Source organism: Pongo abelii, chromosome 9, assembly GCF_028885655.2.
Source record: "Pongo abelii isolate AG06213 chromosome 9, NHGRI_mPonAbe1-v2.0_pri, whole genome shotgun sequence".
In the NCBI taxonomy this organism is placed as follows: domain Eukaryota; kingdom Metazoa; phylum Chordata; class Mammalia; order Primates; family Hominidae; genus Pongo; species Pongo abelii.
In genome coordinates, this window is record NC_071994.2 from 96,125,280 (window position 1) to 96,145,477 (window position 20,198).

General features: G+C 39.6%; 2 protein-coding genes across 3 annotated transcripts in view; both read right to left on the minus strand.

The window, feature by feature from the left end:
• Window positions 1-20,198, minus strand: part of SLC36A4 (solute carrier family 36 member 4) — a 344,024-nt gene that overhangs the window by 72,333 nt on the left and 251,493 nt on the right. The gene's annotated exons all lie outside the window — the stretch shown is intronic.
• Window positions 12,063-12,332, minus strand: ATP5MPL (ATP synthase membrane subunit 6.8PL). The gene has a single exon (XM_009236114.3). It carries the CDS (start codon window positions 12,330-12,332, stop codon window positions 12,156-12,158), a length of 177 nt encoding a protein of 58 aa, XP_009234389.2. The 3' UTR covers window positions 12,063-12,155.

Sequence of the window (20,198 nt, forward strand, 5' to 3'; positions counted from 1 at the left end):
AGGAACAGAAAACTTATTTAAATAAATGGCAGAAAACTTAACAATTCTGGAAAGGGAAGTGGACGTCCAAATCCATGAAGCCCAAGAACTTCAAATAGGTTGACCAGAAAGAGGTCTTCAGCAAGCCACATTATAATCGATTTGTCAAAAATCAAACACAGAGAATTTTGAAAGCAACAACAGGAAACAACTTGTCACATAAAAAGGAACGCCCACATGACTTATCAGTGGATTTCTTAGCGGAAACCTTGTAAGCTGGGAAAGAGAGTGGTGATATATTCAGAGTGCTGAAAGAAAAAACATCCAAGAATATTGTACTTGGCAAGGCTGTCCTTCAATAATGGAGAGAGAAGGATTTTCCCAGACAAAAGAAAGCTGTGGGAGTTTATCACCACTAGACCTACCTTACAAGAAAGGCTAAAGGGAGTTCTTCATGCTGAAATAAAAAGACACTGTAGTGAATCATAATTTTATATTTCCTCAGCATCCATTTTAAATATAAGTTGAAGTTTCTTATACCAGAAGCAGGGCTTAGTCACCCTTAACACATAGTTTCCAGTTCTCTGCCTTCTCATAGTTCCTCAATGTGATTCATCCAGTTATCTGTCTTATGCAATTGCTTCTTAGTGACCACTTCCATATGGAACAGCTATTAATAGATACAACTTATCTGACTTATCCTACTGACCCTCCCACCCCATAGGAACTGCTCACATATTCTGCAGTGACCACCTCTCAGTCACAGCGTGACTCCATGGAACACTTATCTACTTGCTCCAAACTCAGCAATTAGAACTCCTCATGGAAAACCTGGTTAGGTAGTGCCCCGCACCCTGGTAAAGGTTTTGGCCCACAGTTCCCTCTCTTTTGCTCCCCACTCACTGCTTGAGTGAGAATTTCCTCAACAGCCCTCTCCTTCCCATTGGCCTGGATTTGTAAGTAATACACTGCTTCTGTCATTTCATGGGTTTTGTAGAATTGCCTCCTCTGTGTCTTAATTGATTGGTGCACCTGAAGCATAAATTCTTTTCTGTTCAGGGCTTTCCTAAAGAGTGGCTATCTTGGTAGAAATAAACAGGACACAGGTCACAAGAGCCATAAGGGTGTCTGCCAGTATAAAAAAGTTTCCTAGTAGAGAGACACATGATCACAGGTAGGACACTTAAGCATTAGGTCATCTACCAGAACAAAGAAGTATCACATGAAAGATACACTGTTAGTATCCATAACCAAATCCCCTGCACCCTCATGGCAGGGCTAGAGTTTATAGGCACTCTCACAAAAGACCTCAAGACCAATCTAGAAAGAAAAAAATACAAGTTTTTTCTAGGTGCTAATTAGTAACATGAAAACATGTAAAAGTATAAAACTCATTGGTAAAAGTGAGTATATTGTCAAATCCAGAATACTCTGATACTGTAATAGTGGTATATAAATCATTTATAACTCTAGTATAAAGGTTAAAAGACAAAAATAATAAAATAACTATAACTACAATAATTAGTTAACAGATATACAATGTAAAAAGATGCCAATTTGTGACATCAAAAGCAAAAAAGGTGGATAGGGAGTAGACGTGTAGAGTTTTTGCATGTAACTGAAGTTATTATCAGCTTAAAATAGACTGTTATAACTATAAGGTGTTTTATGCGAACCTCATAGTAACTATAAGACAGAAACCTATAGTTGATACACAAAAGATAAAGAGAACTGAATCAAAGCATACCATTATAGAAAATAACCAAATTATCAAGAAAGACAGTAAGAGAAGAAAGGGACAAAAGATCTACAAAACAGCCAGAAAACAGGTAACAAAATGGCAATAGTAAGTCTTTACCTATCAATAATTAGCTTGAGTATAAATTGATTAAATTCTTCAATCAAAAGACAAAGGGCAGCTGAATGGATGAAAAACAAGACCAAACTATAAGCTGCCAACAAGAGACTCACTTCACCTTTAAGGACACACATATACTGAAAGTGAAGTGAGGGAAAAAGATATTTCATGCAATGGAAACCAAAAGAAAGCAGGGATAACTATACTTATAGCAGACAAAATACACTTTAAGTCAAAAACTGTAAAACAGACAAAAAAGGTCATTACATAATGATAAAGGGGTCATTTCATCAAAATAATATAATAATTTTAAACACATATGCATCTGATATCAGAGCACCTAAATATGTAAAGTACATATTAATAGATCCAAAGGGAGAGATAGCAATGCAATAATAGTATGGGACTTCAGTACCCTACATTTTACAATGGACAGGTAACCAAATAGAAATATAAGGAAATACTGGACTTGAACTATAACTTAGACCAAATAGGCCTAACAGACATACAAAACATTTCTCCCAACAGCAGCAGAATATATATTTTTCTCAAGTGCAGGTGAGATACTCTCCAGGATAGATCATATGTCAGGCTACAAACCAAGTCTTAACACATACAAGAATTTGAAATCATATCAAGCATCTCTTCTGACCACAATGGTATGAAACTAGAAATCAATAACAGGAGGAAAATTGGAAAATTCATAAATATGTAGAAATTAAACAACATGCTCCTGAACAACCAAAGGGTCAAAAAAATCTAAATGGAAACTTTAAGATATCTTGAGACAAACAAAAATGGAAACAGAGCATACCAAAATTTATTGGACACACCAGAAGCAGTTCTAAGAGTGAAGTTTGTAACAATAAATGCCTAGATTAAGAAAAAGAAAGATCTCAAATAAACAACCTAACTTTATACCTCAAGGAAATAGAAAAAGAACAAAGCCTAAATTCAGTAGAAAAAAGGAAATAGCAAAGATCAGAGCAAAAATAAATGAAATAGAGCCTGAAAAAACAACAGAAAAGCTCAATGGAACTAAGATATTAAAAATTAAAATTAAAAACAGAACTAGCACATGATGCCGCAGCCCCACTATTGGGCATATATCCAAAAGAAATGAAATCAGTATATAGAAGAAATAGCTGCACTCTCATGTTCCTTCCAGCATTATTCACAATAATAAGATGTGTCCATTGATGGATAAATTGATAAAGAAATCGTGGTATATAATATGCATATGTACACACAATGGAATTTTATTCAGCCTTAAAAAAGAATGAAATCCCATCATTTCTAACAATATGAATGAACCTAGAGGCCACTTTGCTAAGTGAAATAAGCCAGGTATAGAAGACAAATACTGCATCATCTTACTTACGTTGGGATCTTAAAAAGTTGAACTCATAGATGCAGAGAGTAGAATGGTAGTTGCTAAGAGCTGGCGGTGGAGGAAATAGGGAGATATTGGTGAAAGAGTACAAAGCCTCAGTTATGCAGCATGATGACTGCAGTTAATAATTCTGTAGTTTATACTTGAAATTTGCTGAGAGTAGATCTTAAATGTTCTCTCCACACACTCAGCAATAAAGATAACTATGCAAGCTGAGGGATATGTTCATTAGCTTAATATTGGTCATCATTTTCACAATGTATGCATATAACAAAAGATCATATTGGACACTATAAATATATACAGTTTTCATCAATTATGCCTCAATAAAATTTGAAATGGAAAGAAAAAAAGACAAGCTTAGACAGACTCAGAGACTTGCCCAAAATTTCACAGATGAAAACCAAATCTAATTGCAACTTTAGGACATATACTATTATCCACTCTGCCTCATGGCTTCTTGAGATCCTAAGCAGCTAAGCTGACAGGTTGTGAGAGCCACTCACAGTTCTGACCATTGGTCAGTTGTTGTGATTTAGTCATTACAACATTGTACATTTCTGTCTATCCATTCTCATATAGCTAATGAAAGATTCAGAAGATCAGCCTGAAATCAGGTAACTGAGCTTCACTGATGGCGGTTAATTCCAACATAAATGCCACAACCAACATATTAAGCATTGTCTTCTGAAAATACTACTTTTTGAAGGACAATAAAAAAGTGACTTGGCCAGGCACAATGGCTTATGCCTATAATCTCAGCACTTTGGGAGGCCGAGGTGAGTGGATCACGAAGTCAGGAGATTGAGACCATCCTGGCTAACACGGTGAAACCCCATCTCTACCAAAAACACAAAAAATTAGCCATAGTGGCATGCACCTGTAGTCCCAGCTACTCAGGAGGCTGAGGCAGGAGAATCTCTTGAACCCGGGAGGCGGAGGTTGCAGTGAGCTGAGATCATGCCACTGCACTCCAGCCTGAGGGACAGAGTGAGACTCTGTCTCAAAAAAAAAAAAAGTGACTTATGGCAAGTGCTGGAAAGGACACTTTTATTTTCCCACATGTAAGTTATTCCCTTTGGTATTTAACATGACTGGTAAAAGGCTTTAAAGCTTATATTATAATAAATCTCAAGTGTACTCCGAAACGCTCAAAAGAAAAAGAGTGCTTTACGAAATTTGATTCTTTCCATTCTAAGCATTATGTATTGGTTAGACATTAACTTGCAAGGAAATTATTTTACTTGTGTTGTCTTCAAATAAAACTATTATCATGCCGAGTACAAAAATCTGGATTTTCTCTTGATGCTAAGGACTCATGATCCTCACATGTAAATTTAACTTGATAAGTCCTCTCTATTTCAGGATTTTAACATCAAGGTCTAGTTTGGGATTTAATTTGACAGGCTGTACCTGTCAGTTTTTGTATAGCTTACTTTCATCACAGTTCAAAAGGAGTGTGTGAAAGACTTACTTGTGGTAAGTAGGTCACCTGAGACACATGTTATGCATGAGGAATCCTGGAATTCCTGCTACCTGGGACACTTTTCATGATTATTCAAGGAGCTTGCTCACAATTTAATAACCTTGTTGACAATACCAACCACATTGGGAAAGAATAGTTCCATACTCATTTGGGAAATCTGCTTAAGAGATATAGATTCCCCATAGAATTGATCAGAGAAAATAAACACCAACATATATGTGCTTTTTGGTAATAAAAAGAAGTGGTATGGAAGTTAGAAAGCTTCCATTCAGGAAAAAGGAGAAGTTCCAGTTGGAGGACTACATTCTAGCCCAGGAGGTCCTTGGAAAAAGGTACCATTTAAGAAAATGTCACCAACCCATTTTCTTTAAGACCAGGCTGGTAGCCAATCACATTATGCTTCATTTATGGGATACTGTGCCTGTTAATTTTGTTTTTTAGTGATAACAACACACAATTGTTCCTCATCTGATTTTTCCCTGGTAAAACAGCTAAGCATTTTGATCTGACTTTCTCAATAGACCGTATTCATTGTATAATAAATTAGATCAATGATTGATTACTTAACAATAGGCCATTGTATTAAGTCAAAGAAGTGAGAAATTGACCAAGGAACAGTTCATGTTGTGTATTATAAATGGGCACTAATCCATCCTCTATTTAGGTCTTTGGGTTCCATTACTTATGTCAGGAGACTATTTACCATCTAACAAGTTTGACCTTATCTCCATTGGTGATCTTTCAAATGCAGCTCTTTAAGGAAACCAAAATACCCAGAATTACAGGATTTGGCATACTCTAAAACAACATCAGTGACCCATTCAGATTGAGAATTATTTAACATTCACTGTTCTAGACATCATGCTTAGTGTTTTCTTATACGTTATCTCATTTAATCTTCACAATAACCCTACAGAAATAAATATTATGATCAATATTTTACAAATGAACAAACTGAGGTTCAGAGAAGAAGTAAATTCTAAGGCTTAGTAGTCACAAGAACCAAACCCAGGGTCCCAATTCCAATCTGATGAATTTTTCTTTTTCCCCCTGATACAGAGTTGCCCAGGCTGGAGTGTAGTGGTGTGATCTCAGCTCACTGCAACTTTCACTTCCCAGGTTCAAGCGATTCTCCTGCCTCAGCCTCCTGAGTAGGTGGGATTACAGGTACACGCCACCATGCCCGGCTAATTTTTGTATTCTTAGTAGAGACAGAGTTTCACCATGTTGGCCAGGCTTCGAACTCTTGACCTCGTGATCCACCCGCCTCAGCCTCCCAAAGTGCTGGGATTACAGGAACAAGCCACTGTGCCTGGCCCTTCTGTGGATTTTAACACTCTATTCATCCTACCACTTCTGCTGTATACTTTAGGCTTCTAGCATCACCCTTGTGAGTTAAAATATTAATTCATCTCCCAATTCCTCCAAGAAGTCTGATGTAAATTCCAGATTAGTAGGATTTTTTTTTTTTTTTGGTGATATGGTCAGAAATGAAGGGAAAGTGCAGGTACATTTTGGTAACATAAATAGCTCTTTTATTCAGAACAAAACCAAGATGGTTCAACATACAAAATAAGATTTTCAAAATCAATCAATAAGTATTCATTGATAATTGAGTAATGTGGATGAAGGAAGAACAATAATATATGACTTATATTCTCAATCAATTTGGGAAGACAAAACAGTCCAGGTAAAAAGAACAACTAACAGTGCAAGGCTATGTATCACAAGGGCAAAGTGGACTCAACAACTCAATGCTAGAGGGATTCACAATAAGTAAAGATTTCTTTGAGCTAGGTTGGTAATGATTTTCAGCAGGGCTGTATAAATGTAAGTCACAACTTCGGTAGTAGAGAGGGTGTATCAGTTCTAAGGAAGGAGAAAGCAATGGTATTGGAGGACAGTGAGAATACCAATAGAGACATTCATCGCTCAGTGAGCCTTGAAGGTAAGGTAGGACTTGGAGAGGGCTTCACTGGACAGTCCAGAAAACAATGGATGCAGTCAATAAGACTCTTAAGTTCAGGCATCAGCCTCTGTATGCAGGCGAAGTCCATACCTGCCCCCTCATCACACTGTGGTATTTAGAGGAGAGGCCTAACTTTCCTCAGAAGCCCCCAATGCGTGATTCGCTCTTTCAACTGAGAAGCCTGCTCTTACATTAGGCTGCAGTGCAGAGATTTATCAAATTCATGCCTTAGCTTTGTTCAGTCACTTCAGGATGAATTCTGCACATCCAGAGGATCTTTATACTTACTCTCAGGGTTCACATCCTCTCTTTTAGCACTTTATCTGGAGTTGAAAGAAGCAGCTGTCACTGACTCCATGCCCAGCATGGAGGTGATCTGTGCTCTGACAGCTGAGGTCCCAGTTTGCCTGGGATAGTCCCGATGGATTCTGTTGTGCTGAGCATCCACTGTTTTAACAATAAGTTATATAGCCACCTGTGTTATAGTCCTAACTACCATTCAACATGAAGCATGGGATCAAAGAACCACTTTAGTCCCTTATCTCACAAAAGATCTACATTTCTGCTGCTGTTCACAGGGACATCATGCCATGGGCCAAAAATCCCCACTTCTCCTAGGAGTATGGATTTGGGGAAGGCCTAAAATTATTGGAAACTCATCCTCAATCTAAAACCATTTAAACAGCCACCTGGCTGATGGTAACAGAAAATTATCTAGATAGTCTAACACTTAACAGTACATCATACTTTTCAAAGAGCACCACTAACACGTCAGTTACTCAGGGTTGAGTGCCTGGCATTGCCACCCAGAGAACTGTTTCCTCTTTACAATGCTCAGAAACGACTTGAGAGGCACATTAAGCAAATATCAGACATAAATGTTACCTTAAGCAAACAATGGGAGGGAAGAATACAGAACAGGTCAGAAGCAGCCTCCTGCTACACAGCTGTTCCAAGGGCAAACACACTACAGTGTCCTGGCAGAGTATGCACTCAACAAATGTTAACGTCTCCTTTGCCGAGGCTCTAATTGAAAATTCTTTTGCCACTTAAATACATGTTTAATTTAAAGGGCTCCAAGTCAGGTTTCTCCCCTGCTCAGCTCAGAGACAAAACATGCTGAACAAACAGGCAGGAAGTCCCGCTGAACATCTGTTTCTGGCTGGGGTGACAGTTCATGTAGATCATTTAGAACTCAATTTAAAATAGTAAAAATGTATTGAGCAACTGCCGTGTTTTTAATATGATATAGTACCTGACCAAGATAGAGTTCACCAACAAGGTTGCACTTCACCAGGACAGGGAAGACAGGTACAAAAAGCAAAACAGAATCTAGCAGATACCCTAAAAGGAATAGAAACAAAGTGCAATGGAAACACAAAGAAAGGAAAGACTAGTTCTGATTTAGGGGGTGGTGAGGACTTGGAAGTATAAGGTATTATTTATCATCATCATCATCATAACAACATTAACTGCTATTATAGAGGGCTTATTATGACCCCATAACTACTCTAAATACTTTCAGTGTATTTTACTCTAAATTAGTCAAACTTGACCTTGAAGGAGGGTGTAATTGAGAGAAATAGAAATGGAGAAGAAAGGATATTCCAAGTGGTAAGAGCAGACTAATGAAAGGCATGATGTCAGGAGGCACTCAGGAAATAGTGACTACTGTCATCTTTATTTGTCAGACTTTGGAATATGTAAGGAATTAAAGGAGACAAGGCTTGAAGCAAAAGTTGGTGCCCTAAATATCACAGTGAGAAATTTGAGATCTGTTCAGTAGGCTTTGAGGTTCCATTAAAGCAATGACACTTAACTGTAGGTCTATATCAAAATCCCTGGGTGGCGTGGGGGGATGAGGTTCTCAAAATGCCCATGCCTTATTTCTGGAAACTGACTGAGGAAGTCTTATTTGCAGCCCAAGAATCTTCACTTTTTCAGAACTACTCAGCAATTTTTATGAACATCCCTTGGAGAAACACTGAAAGGCTTATCTTCTGGGAACTGTCATGATTATATCTGAGTTTTAAAAGACTTAAGCAGCCATGTGGAGGATGACTGGGTAGGGCACAGCCAGATAGTTGGGCACTAAGTTAGTAAACCCCTGCAACAGAAACGGAAATGTAAGGAGACTTGATGGGGGGTGCCTGTGGGCGTGTTCTGCTGAGGTGAATGTGTGTCAGGGTCAGAATCAGCAGGGCCTGTGCATTGACCAGATGAGAAGAGGGAATAAGAAATGACTCTGATATTTAAGCTTATGCTGGGAGGATGGTACTGTTCTTGATTGAGATTGGAAAGATATAAAAAGGATCATATTTGAGGGCAAAAATAATGAATCTAGTTTTAAGCATACTAAATTTGAGATAGTAACAGGTGATCTTAGGTGAGTTGAATCAGAAATATACATTTAGATAATCAGAAATGTACATCTAGAACTTGGATGTCTTGTTGCTTGACTGTGCCAATAGAATATGACCATATATATAGTCATGTTCTCTAGACTATGTCTTCAAAATATTCTGAATTGAGGTGGAGTGTCTGGCTCATTCAAATTTTGTTTTGTTGATTTGAATAAGTGAGAACGTAAAAAAGATTCTCATAAATAATATTTTAGGAAGGGCCGGGCGATGGCTCATGCCTGTGATTCTAGCACTTTGGGAGGCCAAGGCGGGCGGATCACCTGAGATCAGGAGTTCAAGGCCAGCCTGGCCAACATGGTAAAACCCTGTCTCTACTAAAAAATATAAAAATTAGCTGGGCGTAGTGGCATGCACCTGTAATCCCAGCTACTCAGGAGGTTGAGACAGGAGAACCACTTGAATCCGGGAGGTGGAGCCTGCGGTGAGCCAAGATCATGCCACTGCACTCCAGCCTGGGTGACAGAGTGAGACTGTCTCAAAGCAAAACAAAAAAATTTTAAAAACATTTTAGGAAGCAAAATAAAAAAAATTTAAAAACATTTTCGGAAGCCTTTCATTCAAGGGTAAGGAAAAGAAGAGGAGTGACAGTGGGGCCTGAGAAAATGCTGCAGGACAAGGAGCCACAAGAATGCAAAGGCAGCAAAGACACAGAAAAACAATTTCAGCAGGGAAGGGGATTCTTCAGTGTTCAATGCTTCTGAATTGTTAAAAAGGGTAAGAGAATTAACTGGTTAAGAATTAACCGGTTAATTAAGTTGTAAAGGATAGAAGCTGACTGTCACTAGCTTAGACAGAAAGAAAAAAAGGAATTTAATGGCAGTGCCTAAAGGAGGATTCTAGGAGAGCTCACAGAGAGTCAGTGGAGGAGATGAACAACCAAGGTTCGGGAAGGGTAGGAACAAGGGCAGCTCTGGGGGCCTCCTAGGAATCTATGACCCCTCTCCCAGGTAGTGCAGCCATTAATACAACTCTGCTCCAGAAAATTCTGCACCTCTCCAGTTCATGCTCCATATCCTAGGAGAGGGAAGTAACCTAGCTTGAGTGTGTGTCCCTATTTTAACTATGGCCAGGGAAAATGTCAGCAAAGCCAGACGTTCACCCCTTTCGGGGGCTAGCACTAGACCCCAGGGAGAAGAGGTCACTGAAGGTTAGCACTACTCCAAGAAGCAAGTTTCACTGGAGTGTGGAACTTGTAGGAGCCAGTTTGCAAGGTGTTGATACATGGAAGAGGGCAATGATGCATGACAGTGCTGTTTCCAGTCCCTCAACCATGAAAGGAAAGTAGCCTGAGAGTTGCAGACTTGAGGGCAGGGTTTTGGGGGCAGTGGAGACTTAACTACATTTGTAGACTGAAGCTGGATCCAGTGGAGTAATAAATTAACATACAAGGAATAAAGGAGGTAATTAATGGCACAGAGACCTAGGTGATGACCAAAGACTTCAGTCAACCATATACTGAAAAGAAGAGATCCTGAGGAACTTCATGGAATTACCTATGTATTATATACAAGATAAGATGAGTGTCAAAAAGCAGGGAGATTGGATAGTTGCTCTCTGTATATAGGGGTGTCAGTGAAGTGGTCAGAAGAACTTGAGATGCTTGCACAAGGAGAAACAATGAAATCAACAGGCTACAAAATCAAAGCAGAGATACACAAAAACTCTTTAGAGATGAAAAACTGGCCTGTGGGCTTGCAAAAGTTTTCTATAACCAAGGTAGATATATTAACTTGACTAAGCAAATAATGCATACATTAAAAAGTGATTTTTGTGACTTGGGCACAGAAAAAGCAGGAAAAGTCACTGAAGCAAATGTTAGTAATTTCCATCTTAGCACTGTCCTAGAGAGGCTGTGACCTGGCCAGTATTTCCAGTTCCGTGGGCCAGAAACTTTCTTACCCTGAAGCCATTAAACAGTCAACTTTCTTAGCTTATATTCTGCATTCAGGACAACCTTACTCTTGATTATGGTTAAGCTAATCTCTTAAGGAAGACTGTGTTTGTCAAATAGACCTATGCAGTAATTTCTTCTGAAGGAATAAATTAAATGGTTTCTGATTGTGACTGGACTTTTCATGGCACTTGGCACTGATCATAAAGACTCCAGAATTCTTACAGTAATTTATTATTGAAAATTAATAAACTGATGCCATGGTTGGAGCAGACACTGCTAATTGCCTATCCAATATCTGTGTTTAGTAACACACTGTCACCAGTGGCCCATACATGGCCCTCTTTTATTGATCGATTGTATTAAATTATTGAAAAATAAAAATAATAAAAATTTAAAACTACAAATAAAAGATACACTGGTTTGTATTCACTCTTGTAAGTTTGATTATTGTGCAGAACTAACACCTGAGATAAGTGTTTCTTCCTATGGCTGAATAAAATTACAGTTCCTGGCCTGCATGGGTAATTTCAGGTTATGATGCTACCTTGGGAGGCCTGTGAGAGGTCATTAGTGGTCTCTTCCTGGTATATGTGCCCTTGACATCATTGTTTGTTCTCTAGCCACTGTGGAAGAATGCTGATCTTTCTATACTGGCCATTTGGATCAAAGGAAATTGTTGGTGGAACAAACACAACTTGCACAACTTTTATTCCCAGTAAAGAAACTCATTTTTTGACTTTCGTTCACCGGCTTCTATACTAGAGGAAATTAGTTGATTAGCTTTCAGAGGTGCAAAAACTAAAAATAAGTGATAGTAAGCTTTAACTATGTGCCATGTAAGAACTCTGCATCTATGTGCATTATCTCATTGAAGCCACAATAACTGTCCAGCATCTAGGAAGAATAAACTCCCAGTGCCTCAGCCATGTCTCTGGCCTGTGTACTAAATCTTCTGAGTTTACCCAGCAATGACCTCTGTTTCCCACTGTACTCCCGATCTTGATCTCTCTTTTTTTTTTCAGTGAATTTCACAGATCCATTTATTCATGCCACGAAGTAAGCAATACTTATACAAGTGTACAGTCTAACACAGCTTGCTTAAATTTATAAGCTGACTGATGTTTCATTTCATGGGTACTCCAGGTAAAGCTGGTTAGTGATGACTGTGAGCAGGCACCGGAGCTTTCAAAGCTTTCCTTCTTTTATTAGCACTCTGGATTTTATAAACGATGAGGCTCATCAGCCCCATTCCTACCCAAATATCCTGGTAAACTTGAGTATAGTAGAGCTTCATGGGGATCCACACATTTTTAATAATACTTTGAAGCATCTATACCTTTTGCCCACACCTGCCCGTACCTTGCCTCGTGCTCTGTGCACAGCAGCGCCATAGCCCAGGGCGTGTCCCCCTCGGCTGTAATTACTTGATGCTTCCGTGTCCTCCTGGGCTATAATTACTCCCACTTGTCACAGCATTCTGGGTGATGACTCAGCCAGGTTCAGGCCAGAGCACAGGTGGGTAGCAACTATCCTGGCAACAGCCCACAAAGCCAGCATCCCCTCCAGGCTTGCCCCAACCTTTCTAGAGGGGAATCACCTCACTTTTGCACCTCTTCCTGTTACTCTCACACCCAGTGTGGGTCTATGTCCACACTTCCTTCTGTAGATCAGGAGCACCAGATTTGTAGTATCTGAATTATGTCAAGTACCCCAGCTTCTCTTTTCTACCTCCTGCCCCATTGGAATAGCTACTTTCTTAGTGCTCTGTTACCATCCAAAGAGTAAATCTTTTGTGAAAATCATCCCAGTAGTGTTTGTCTTGGTTTGCTAGAAATTTCCTTAGAAAGAGATAGTTTCCTTCTAAATATGGCTTATTATTATAGTATTATTATTATTACTAAAATGATGATGGTGATGTCAGTTCATCAGCAGGCCTTTAATAATTTTCTTTGAATGCTATTTTTGTCTTCTGGAGGAGCCTGCCTGCTCAGATGAAAACAGGAAAGGAGTCAAATATCACCATGATCTAGGTGACCAACTTTTCCCAATTTACCCAGGACTTCTCTGGTTTTAGCACCGAAAGTCCTTCATCCTGGGACACTCCCCTATCCAGAACAAACATCCTACCACCTCTAAAGAAAAGACCACAGTGAACTTAAGATAACCCTAGAATCACCACTGTCATTAACTGAAAAGTCTTTTCTAAGGAGATTTTTCATTCTCTTATTATTACATGTGATATATTTAATATATATTATATTTAATATCTATATCTCCAATAGGATCAGAGAGTGAAATATATATATTATATATTATAATAGCTATAATAATACATTTATTGAATGCTTGCTACATTCTAGGCAATAAATTAATGCAGCAACTCTGTGAAGTCAGTATTTTTAATTCTAATTTTCAGATAAAGAAAGTGAAATTCAGAATAGTTAGCAAGGTCCCACAACTAGACTTAAACCCATGCACTTAATGATTTATGGATTTAATATTTTATTGTAGGTAAAAAGAGAAAGAGCTGCAACAGTTGGATATCTGAGTAAAGCAAAGGTATAGTTCCATTGCCATTTATCTGGACAAAACAAAGATCAAGATACTGACAATTTATTCTATAAATTACAACCAAGGTAATTATTTTGGTAAGCTTAGGAGGATACTTCCTTCACACAAAGTCCGACCTTAAATCACGTCATTTTAAGGGTGAAATACTAGAAGCATTCTATTAAAGTCGGTAAGAAGACATGCTTGCTATCATTGTTATTCAATTATACCCTAGAAGTTTTAGGCTCTAAAATAAAAATTTTCAAAATGTTAAATAAATAAATATTAGGTGTCAGTATAATTACTACTTGCAAATCATGATTGTTTACCCAGATAAAACTAAAAAAAATCTGATGAAAAACAGCTAGAACTAATAAAAGACTTTACATACATATCCAGAAGAATATGCTTCCAAAATTATTAACCTCTGGAAATTTCTAGTTATTATAGGAGAATTTTGTTTTCCTTTTTTTTCTCATGAAAATGACATGCTAGGGATTAGAGAGTGGCCAAAATAAATATCCTGAGATGTTTATTACGTATCTCAGTGGTAAACTACGTTTGAGCTACTGAGCATCAGGCTCATTGGGAAAAAGAGGCATAAGCATTTAGGGTATCCAACCCTCCGAAAGGTGGCTGGGGAGTTCTGTTGCCTGAACTGGAGGTAGAATTGGCCCTTTTGTGCCCCAGAAACAAGAGACTGCTAGACCCAGAACAGACCCTAGGGAAAGAAAATGGTTGCAGCTTTGGGTCTGAAAGATGGTAGACACCTGACCCATCCTAACTCCATAATTGGTCCAGCACCCTGGAGAAGTGGCATGGCGGGGGGAGATGATGCACAGGGGAACTGTATTTAGAGAGATCAAGTACTTTATTGACAAACTTGGGACAGTTCTTGAGATTGGAAAAGGACCCTTTTAACAATTATACCAGGTATAAACTGAGGCGGTCCTGGGTCAACCAGCACACATGCTCACCCTTGTGAATGCACCTGGGGCCAGTGTCATGGGCTGGGTCATGGCTTGCCTAGGCTGGCTGCCACTCTGCAATGGTTGCTGCCTCTTGTGGCTCAGCTGACATTGTTGGATAAGATTGCTGGTGACCTTAGGAGTGTCAATTTCTATCTTCTGGAGGCATTGTTTGCTGGTTCTTGGGTTGCTACGAGACTTTGAGACTGGGGCTTGGGCTCCATATTGCAGGAAAAACTGTTTTATATATATATATATATATATATATATATATATATATATATATATATATACACTTAAATAGTGAGATATACTTACCTATATTTTTAAACTTTCATCTGAGAACATATTTCAATAACAATAGTACCCAACTTCCCCAGGCCACACCAGCCTGTGGGTGCAAATAAGGCCATCTTGTTATGAATTCCCGAAGTTTCCTGGCTCATTTTCCCACACGCCATGTGCCCCTAGTCCCTGAGCCTCAACAGGAGGTGTCACATGTGCTTAACTCACTCTGCAATCTGAGCTACTCCTAACTGCTCCCCCCATCAGCAGCCAGCATCCCTACCACTGTCCTGCCAGGCATGGAATCCCCAGGCTGCTGAGGCTGAACATTACTGGAAACTGGTAACTGTGAGAACCAGTGGTTTCCCATGGGGAACAGGTGTGGGAAGTAAAACTTACTTTTTAACTGTGTGCTCTGTTGCACCTTTGAAAATTTCATCTCATGCATTTATAGCATACTTTCAGAGATAGTAATAATTAAAAAGAAAAGAAAAGCAGTATGGGTAGCTGTAGAGGAGCCAACTATGTAGCTCCCTGGTTTTTATGTTATATTCTGATTGAAGAAAACAAACTAAGCAGGGCTGCCTGTGAATTAGTGTGTTCCAGAAACAGCTCTGCCATTTTACTTCTCAGTCCTTTCTGTGCTTAGAACCAAGGCAAGCATTCAGAAGCCAGGGGCCAGGGCACAGAGTCAAATACCAGCCATGCCCCCATAATTCCCACTTCCTTCTGATGGTTAAAGGCTTTGTACCATGATGAGTCAAGCTCACTCTGCCTGGGGTCTCCGCCTTAGACCCTAAAAAAAAGACTCCAATAGGTTACCGCAAACTCAACACAGTCCCAAGATGAATGAGCCACCAACTTGGAACCCAATGAAGGGTTAGCATAGGTCTAAGAGGGGGAAAGTTATTTTTAAAAAAGATAAATGCTCTGAGAAATACCAATTATAACTGAAAATTGTTCATAAAACCCTGTAAAGGGCTCTTGACTAAATCATTAATATGCATAACCAAACTCCTCCTCTCCTGGGCAGGGTAGTTCAGCCACAAGCATGTATTTATGTAGTTAGTGTTATGGTTACAGAAGTGGCCCAGGGAAGACTTAGTTCTTTATTAAAAGAGGGGACTTGTGGTCCCTGTGAAACCTCTGAGAAGTTGGGTAGTATCAAGAGCCATACGCATTTATAAGAGTGCCTGGCACACAGCAAATGTTTAACACGTTAGCTTTTTAAATTATTGTTGCAGTTGTTTCTATAAATTCAAGTGACTTAGAATGTCAAAAACTAAAATTGTTTTTTTTAAAACTGGAGTTATTTATCTCAGAAGAGTAACGACAATATCTCAAGGCCATATGTCATAATTTTAGCAATAATTACTCTCTCCAGAATAGCAGGATCTGCTGCTTTCGGAAGATTCTCAAACACTATTTATTCAAGAGGAACAATGATTTAGATCATATTATGGGCTTTGCTGTCACCTAGTGGAAATTTGATTATTATAAACAATTCTCAATAACAAACTCATTCTGAGCTACGGAACCCCCAAGTTTCAGTGATTGCCAGCTGGCTTCCATTGGCTTGCATTCTACAGTTAATTATAATACCAAACCTCTGGTGACAGTCCATCTCTCTGTGGATGCACTTGTTTCTGTTTTTGTTATTTTTAAATCCAAGACAGCAAATCCTGTGTGAGCTGCCTCATTAGAAGCCAGCAGTTGCAGAGAACATTCTTGGCAACTTCCAGGTCTCCTGGTCACTGGAATATTGCCAGATCCTAAGAGCAGGGGGACAAACAAACAAACAAACAAACACCTCAAAAAAGCTACCTAATCGCAAGTCCCTTTCTAAAGTGTTTTCATATATTGTCCTACTTTATTACATGGAGTACATTTTTTTCATTTTAAAGATGAGGACATTGCTGCTCAGAAAGGATAACACAGTCAGGAAGTCAAGCAAAAAACAAGAAATCAAAGCTGTCTTCCCACTCCAAGTTCAGAACTCTACCTAAGTCAATACGCTGCCTACCAGGATCCTGTGGTTGGCTCATCAGAAATATTAGGAAAGAGGATAACAGTTTGGTTTCTTTTGAGAGAGGTCAAGACAGAAGACAAGGCCCTAGGGTTCATAGGCCACTGGGTGGGAAGATACATTCTTTCCCTACTCAGGGTTAGTCCCACCACTCTACCCCTGATCTCCTGCCCTCTGGTTCCTCTGGGCTCTTGCTAATGTAATTATCCCCCTTTCCAATTCTGTAACCTCCCCCTCTCCATGGGCAAATCCCTTCCAGCTCTAAAGACCAAACCCAAAAATCTGCCTTCATCTATATTTCTCTCCTGCCCCTCCAAATAGGCTTATCGGAAGGTATATTCTTATCACATTTCACCTCCACAATTACTTTTTGTTTTTGTTTTTGTTTTTGAGACAGTGTCTAGCTCTGTCTCCCAGGCTGGAATGCAGTGGCACAACCACAGCTCACTGCAACCTCCACCTCCCAGGCTCAAGAGATTTTCTCACCTCAGCCTCTCGAGTAGCTGGGACTGCAGACACACACCACCACCAGACATGGCTAATTTTGTTGTATTTTTAGTAGAGATGGGGTTTTGCCATGTTGCCCATGCTGGTCTTAAACTCCTGATCTCAAAGGTATCCACCTGCCTTGGCCTCCCGAAGTGCTGGGATTACAGGCCTCAACCACTGTGCCCGGCCTACACAATTACTTTTTTTTTTTTAAGACAGAGTCTTGCTGTGTTGCCCAGGCTGGACTGCAGTGGTGCGATCTCAGCTCACTGCAACTTCCACCTCCTGGGTTCAAGAGATTCTCCTGCCTCAGCCTCCCGAGCTGTAGCTGGGACTACAGGTGCCTGCCACGACGCCTGGCTAATTTTTGTATTTTTAATAGAGATGGGGTTTTACCATGTTGGCGAGGCTGGTCTCAAACTTCTAACCTCAAGTGAACTGCCTACCTCGGCCTCCCAAAGTGGTGGGATTACAGGCATGAGCTACCACACTTGGCCACACAATTACTCTTTAATGCACCCTGGTGTGGTTTCACCCAATCCCACTCCTCAACTCCCTCCCCCATGGAAGTCATTCAGGTTACCAAGGACCACCTACTTGCCAAATCCAGGGGACTTTACAGTTGTCCGCTTTACTCCTTGGGACATTTCAGGCTATGGACCATGGTCTTCATATGAAATGTATCCTTCCACAGCTGCTGAGCTGTGGCTCCCCTTGGTTCTCCCACCATTCACTCTTAGTCTCCTTTACAGTTGCCATTCTTATTCTCCAAGCTCCCTCCAGGAGAACTCTCAAGGGACTAATATCACCGGATTCCATGTCTTCGGCTGGGACCTCTTCCCTGATCTCCCATCACATTGGATCTCTCGAGACACATTGGATCTCAAAGACACAGCGTCAAATTGTACCCATCACCTTCACCCAAACCTGCTTCTCCATCAGCTGCCACAAGAGGTGACTAGAAGTTATCAACAGGAAAATGTAATAGTGACAAAATTAGTGGAAAATCCCTGGGCTTAAAGGGAGAATAATTTTTTTATGCCATTTAGTTGGGGAGAGAGATTCACCTAAAGATTTTCAAATTTGTTTTATCTTTTTATTTTGCAGAAGTTTCACATTTATAGAAATGTTGCTAAATTAGGACAATAAACTGTCATATATCCTTCACTGAGATTTCCCAATTGTTAATACTTTGCCACACTGGCTTTATCTCTTTCCATCTATAACTATGTTATTGTTGTTGCTATATTATTGTTGTTGCTCTTAAAAGATAAATACTAAAGTATTTAGGGCCTAGTGAAAGGGCCTAGAAGTAATGCAACCCAAGTTACAATGAACACACCTAGCACCTAGATCTTGATGCCTACATATAATTCCCCTTTAAAAATAGCTGATTCAAAAACACAACTGAAGCCCATTCACTCCTAATACTTTAGTATTTGTCTTTTAAGAACAGGGACATTGTTTTACATGGAGCAATGATTGTTCAAAAAATTTAATGATGATACAACAATACTACTATGGAATATGCAATCTCTATCCAAATTCTATCAGTTGTCCTAGCAATATCCCTAATAGCAATGTGTTTATTTTTTTTCTCATCAGACATTCAGTAATGAACCATGCTTTTCATTTAGTTGTAATCATTTTTCAATGACCTTTAATCTAGAATGGCTCCACAGCCTTTCTTTCTTTCTTTCTTTCTTTTTTTTTTTTTTTTTTTTTTTTTGAGAGGAGTTTCACTCTTGTTGCCCAGGCTAGAGTACAATGGCGTGATCTCGGCTCACCAAAACCTCAGCCTCCCAGGTTCAAAAGATTCTCCTGCCTCAGCCTCCCGAGTAGCTGGGATTACAGGCATGCACCACAATGCCCTGCTAATTTTCTATTTTTAGTAGAGATGGGGTTTCTCCATGTTGGCTAGGCTGGTCTTGAACTCCTGACCTTGTAATCTGTCCACCTTGGCCTCCCAAAGTGCTGGGATTACAGGCTTGAGCCACCACGCCTGGCCTTTCTTTTTCTCTTCTGACATTGATATTTTTGAAACATTCAGACCAGTTGCCTTGTGGCTTATCCTTCAATTTGAGATTAACTGGTGGTTTCCTCATAATTAAGTTCAGGTTATACATTTTTGGCAGGAATGTTACGTAAGTGATGTTGTATTCTTAGCCTCTCTTATCAGGAATCATAAGATATCAGTTTGTCCCATTGTTGGTGGTCACTTAGCTACAGTGTTATCTGTTATGCAGAAATACTTTTTTCCTCTTGTAGTTAATGAATAATCTGTGAGGAGAAATTTTCAGGCTGTGTAAATATACTCATTCCCAACAAACTTTCACACAATGGTTTTAATATTCCTGGATGAGTCTTATCTAAACAAAATATTACTATGATGGGCGCAAAATCGTGATTTTCTAACTGTGTTATTCCTTCTACATTTACTATTTGATGTTCTATTACAAAGAAAAGCTCTCCTCTCATTCTTATTATTTGTTTTTTTCTTCGTTTAGTATCATTAAGGGCACTGGTGGATTCTTAGGTTTTTCTCCACAGTGTTATAAATCCAGTACTGTCATGATTCTTTGGGATTTTTTTTTGTTTGTTCTGTTTTGTTTTGTTTTGTTTTGTTCTTGAGACGGAGTCTTGCTCTGTCGCCCAGGCTGGAGTGCAGTGGCGAGATCTCGGCTCACTGCCAGCTCCGCCTCCCAGGTTCACGTGATTCTCCTGCCTCAGACTCCTGAGTTTTGGGACTAGAGGCGCCCGCCACCACGCCCGGCTAATTTTTGTGTTTTTAGTACAGACCAGGTTTCACTGTGTGGGCCAGGCTGGTCTCAAACTCCTGACCTCAGGTGATCTGCCTGCCTCAGCCTCTCAAAGTGTT

Coding starts and splice junctions, on each gene's coding strand:
- ATP5MPL (XM_009236114.3), bottom strand. CDS start 12,332: ATGCTTCAAAGTATTATTAAAAATGTGTGGATCCCCATGAAGCTCTAC.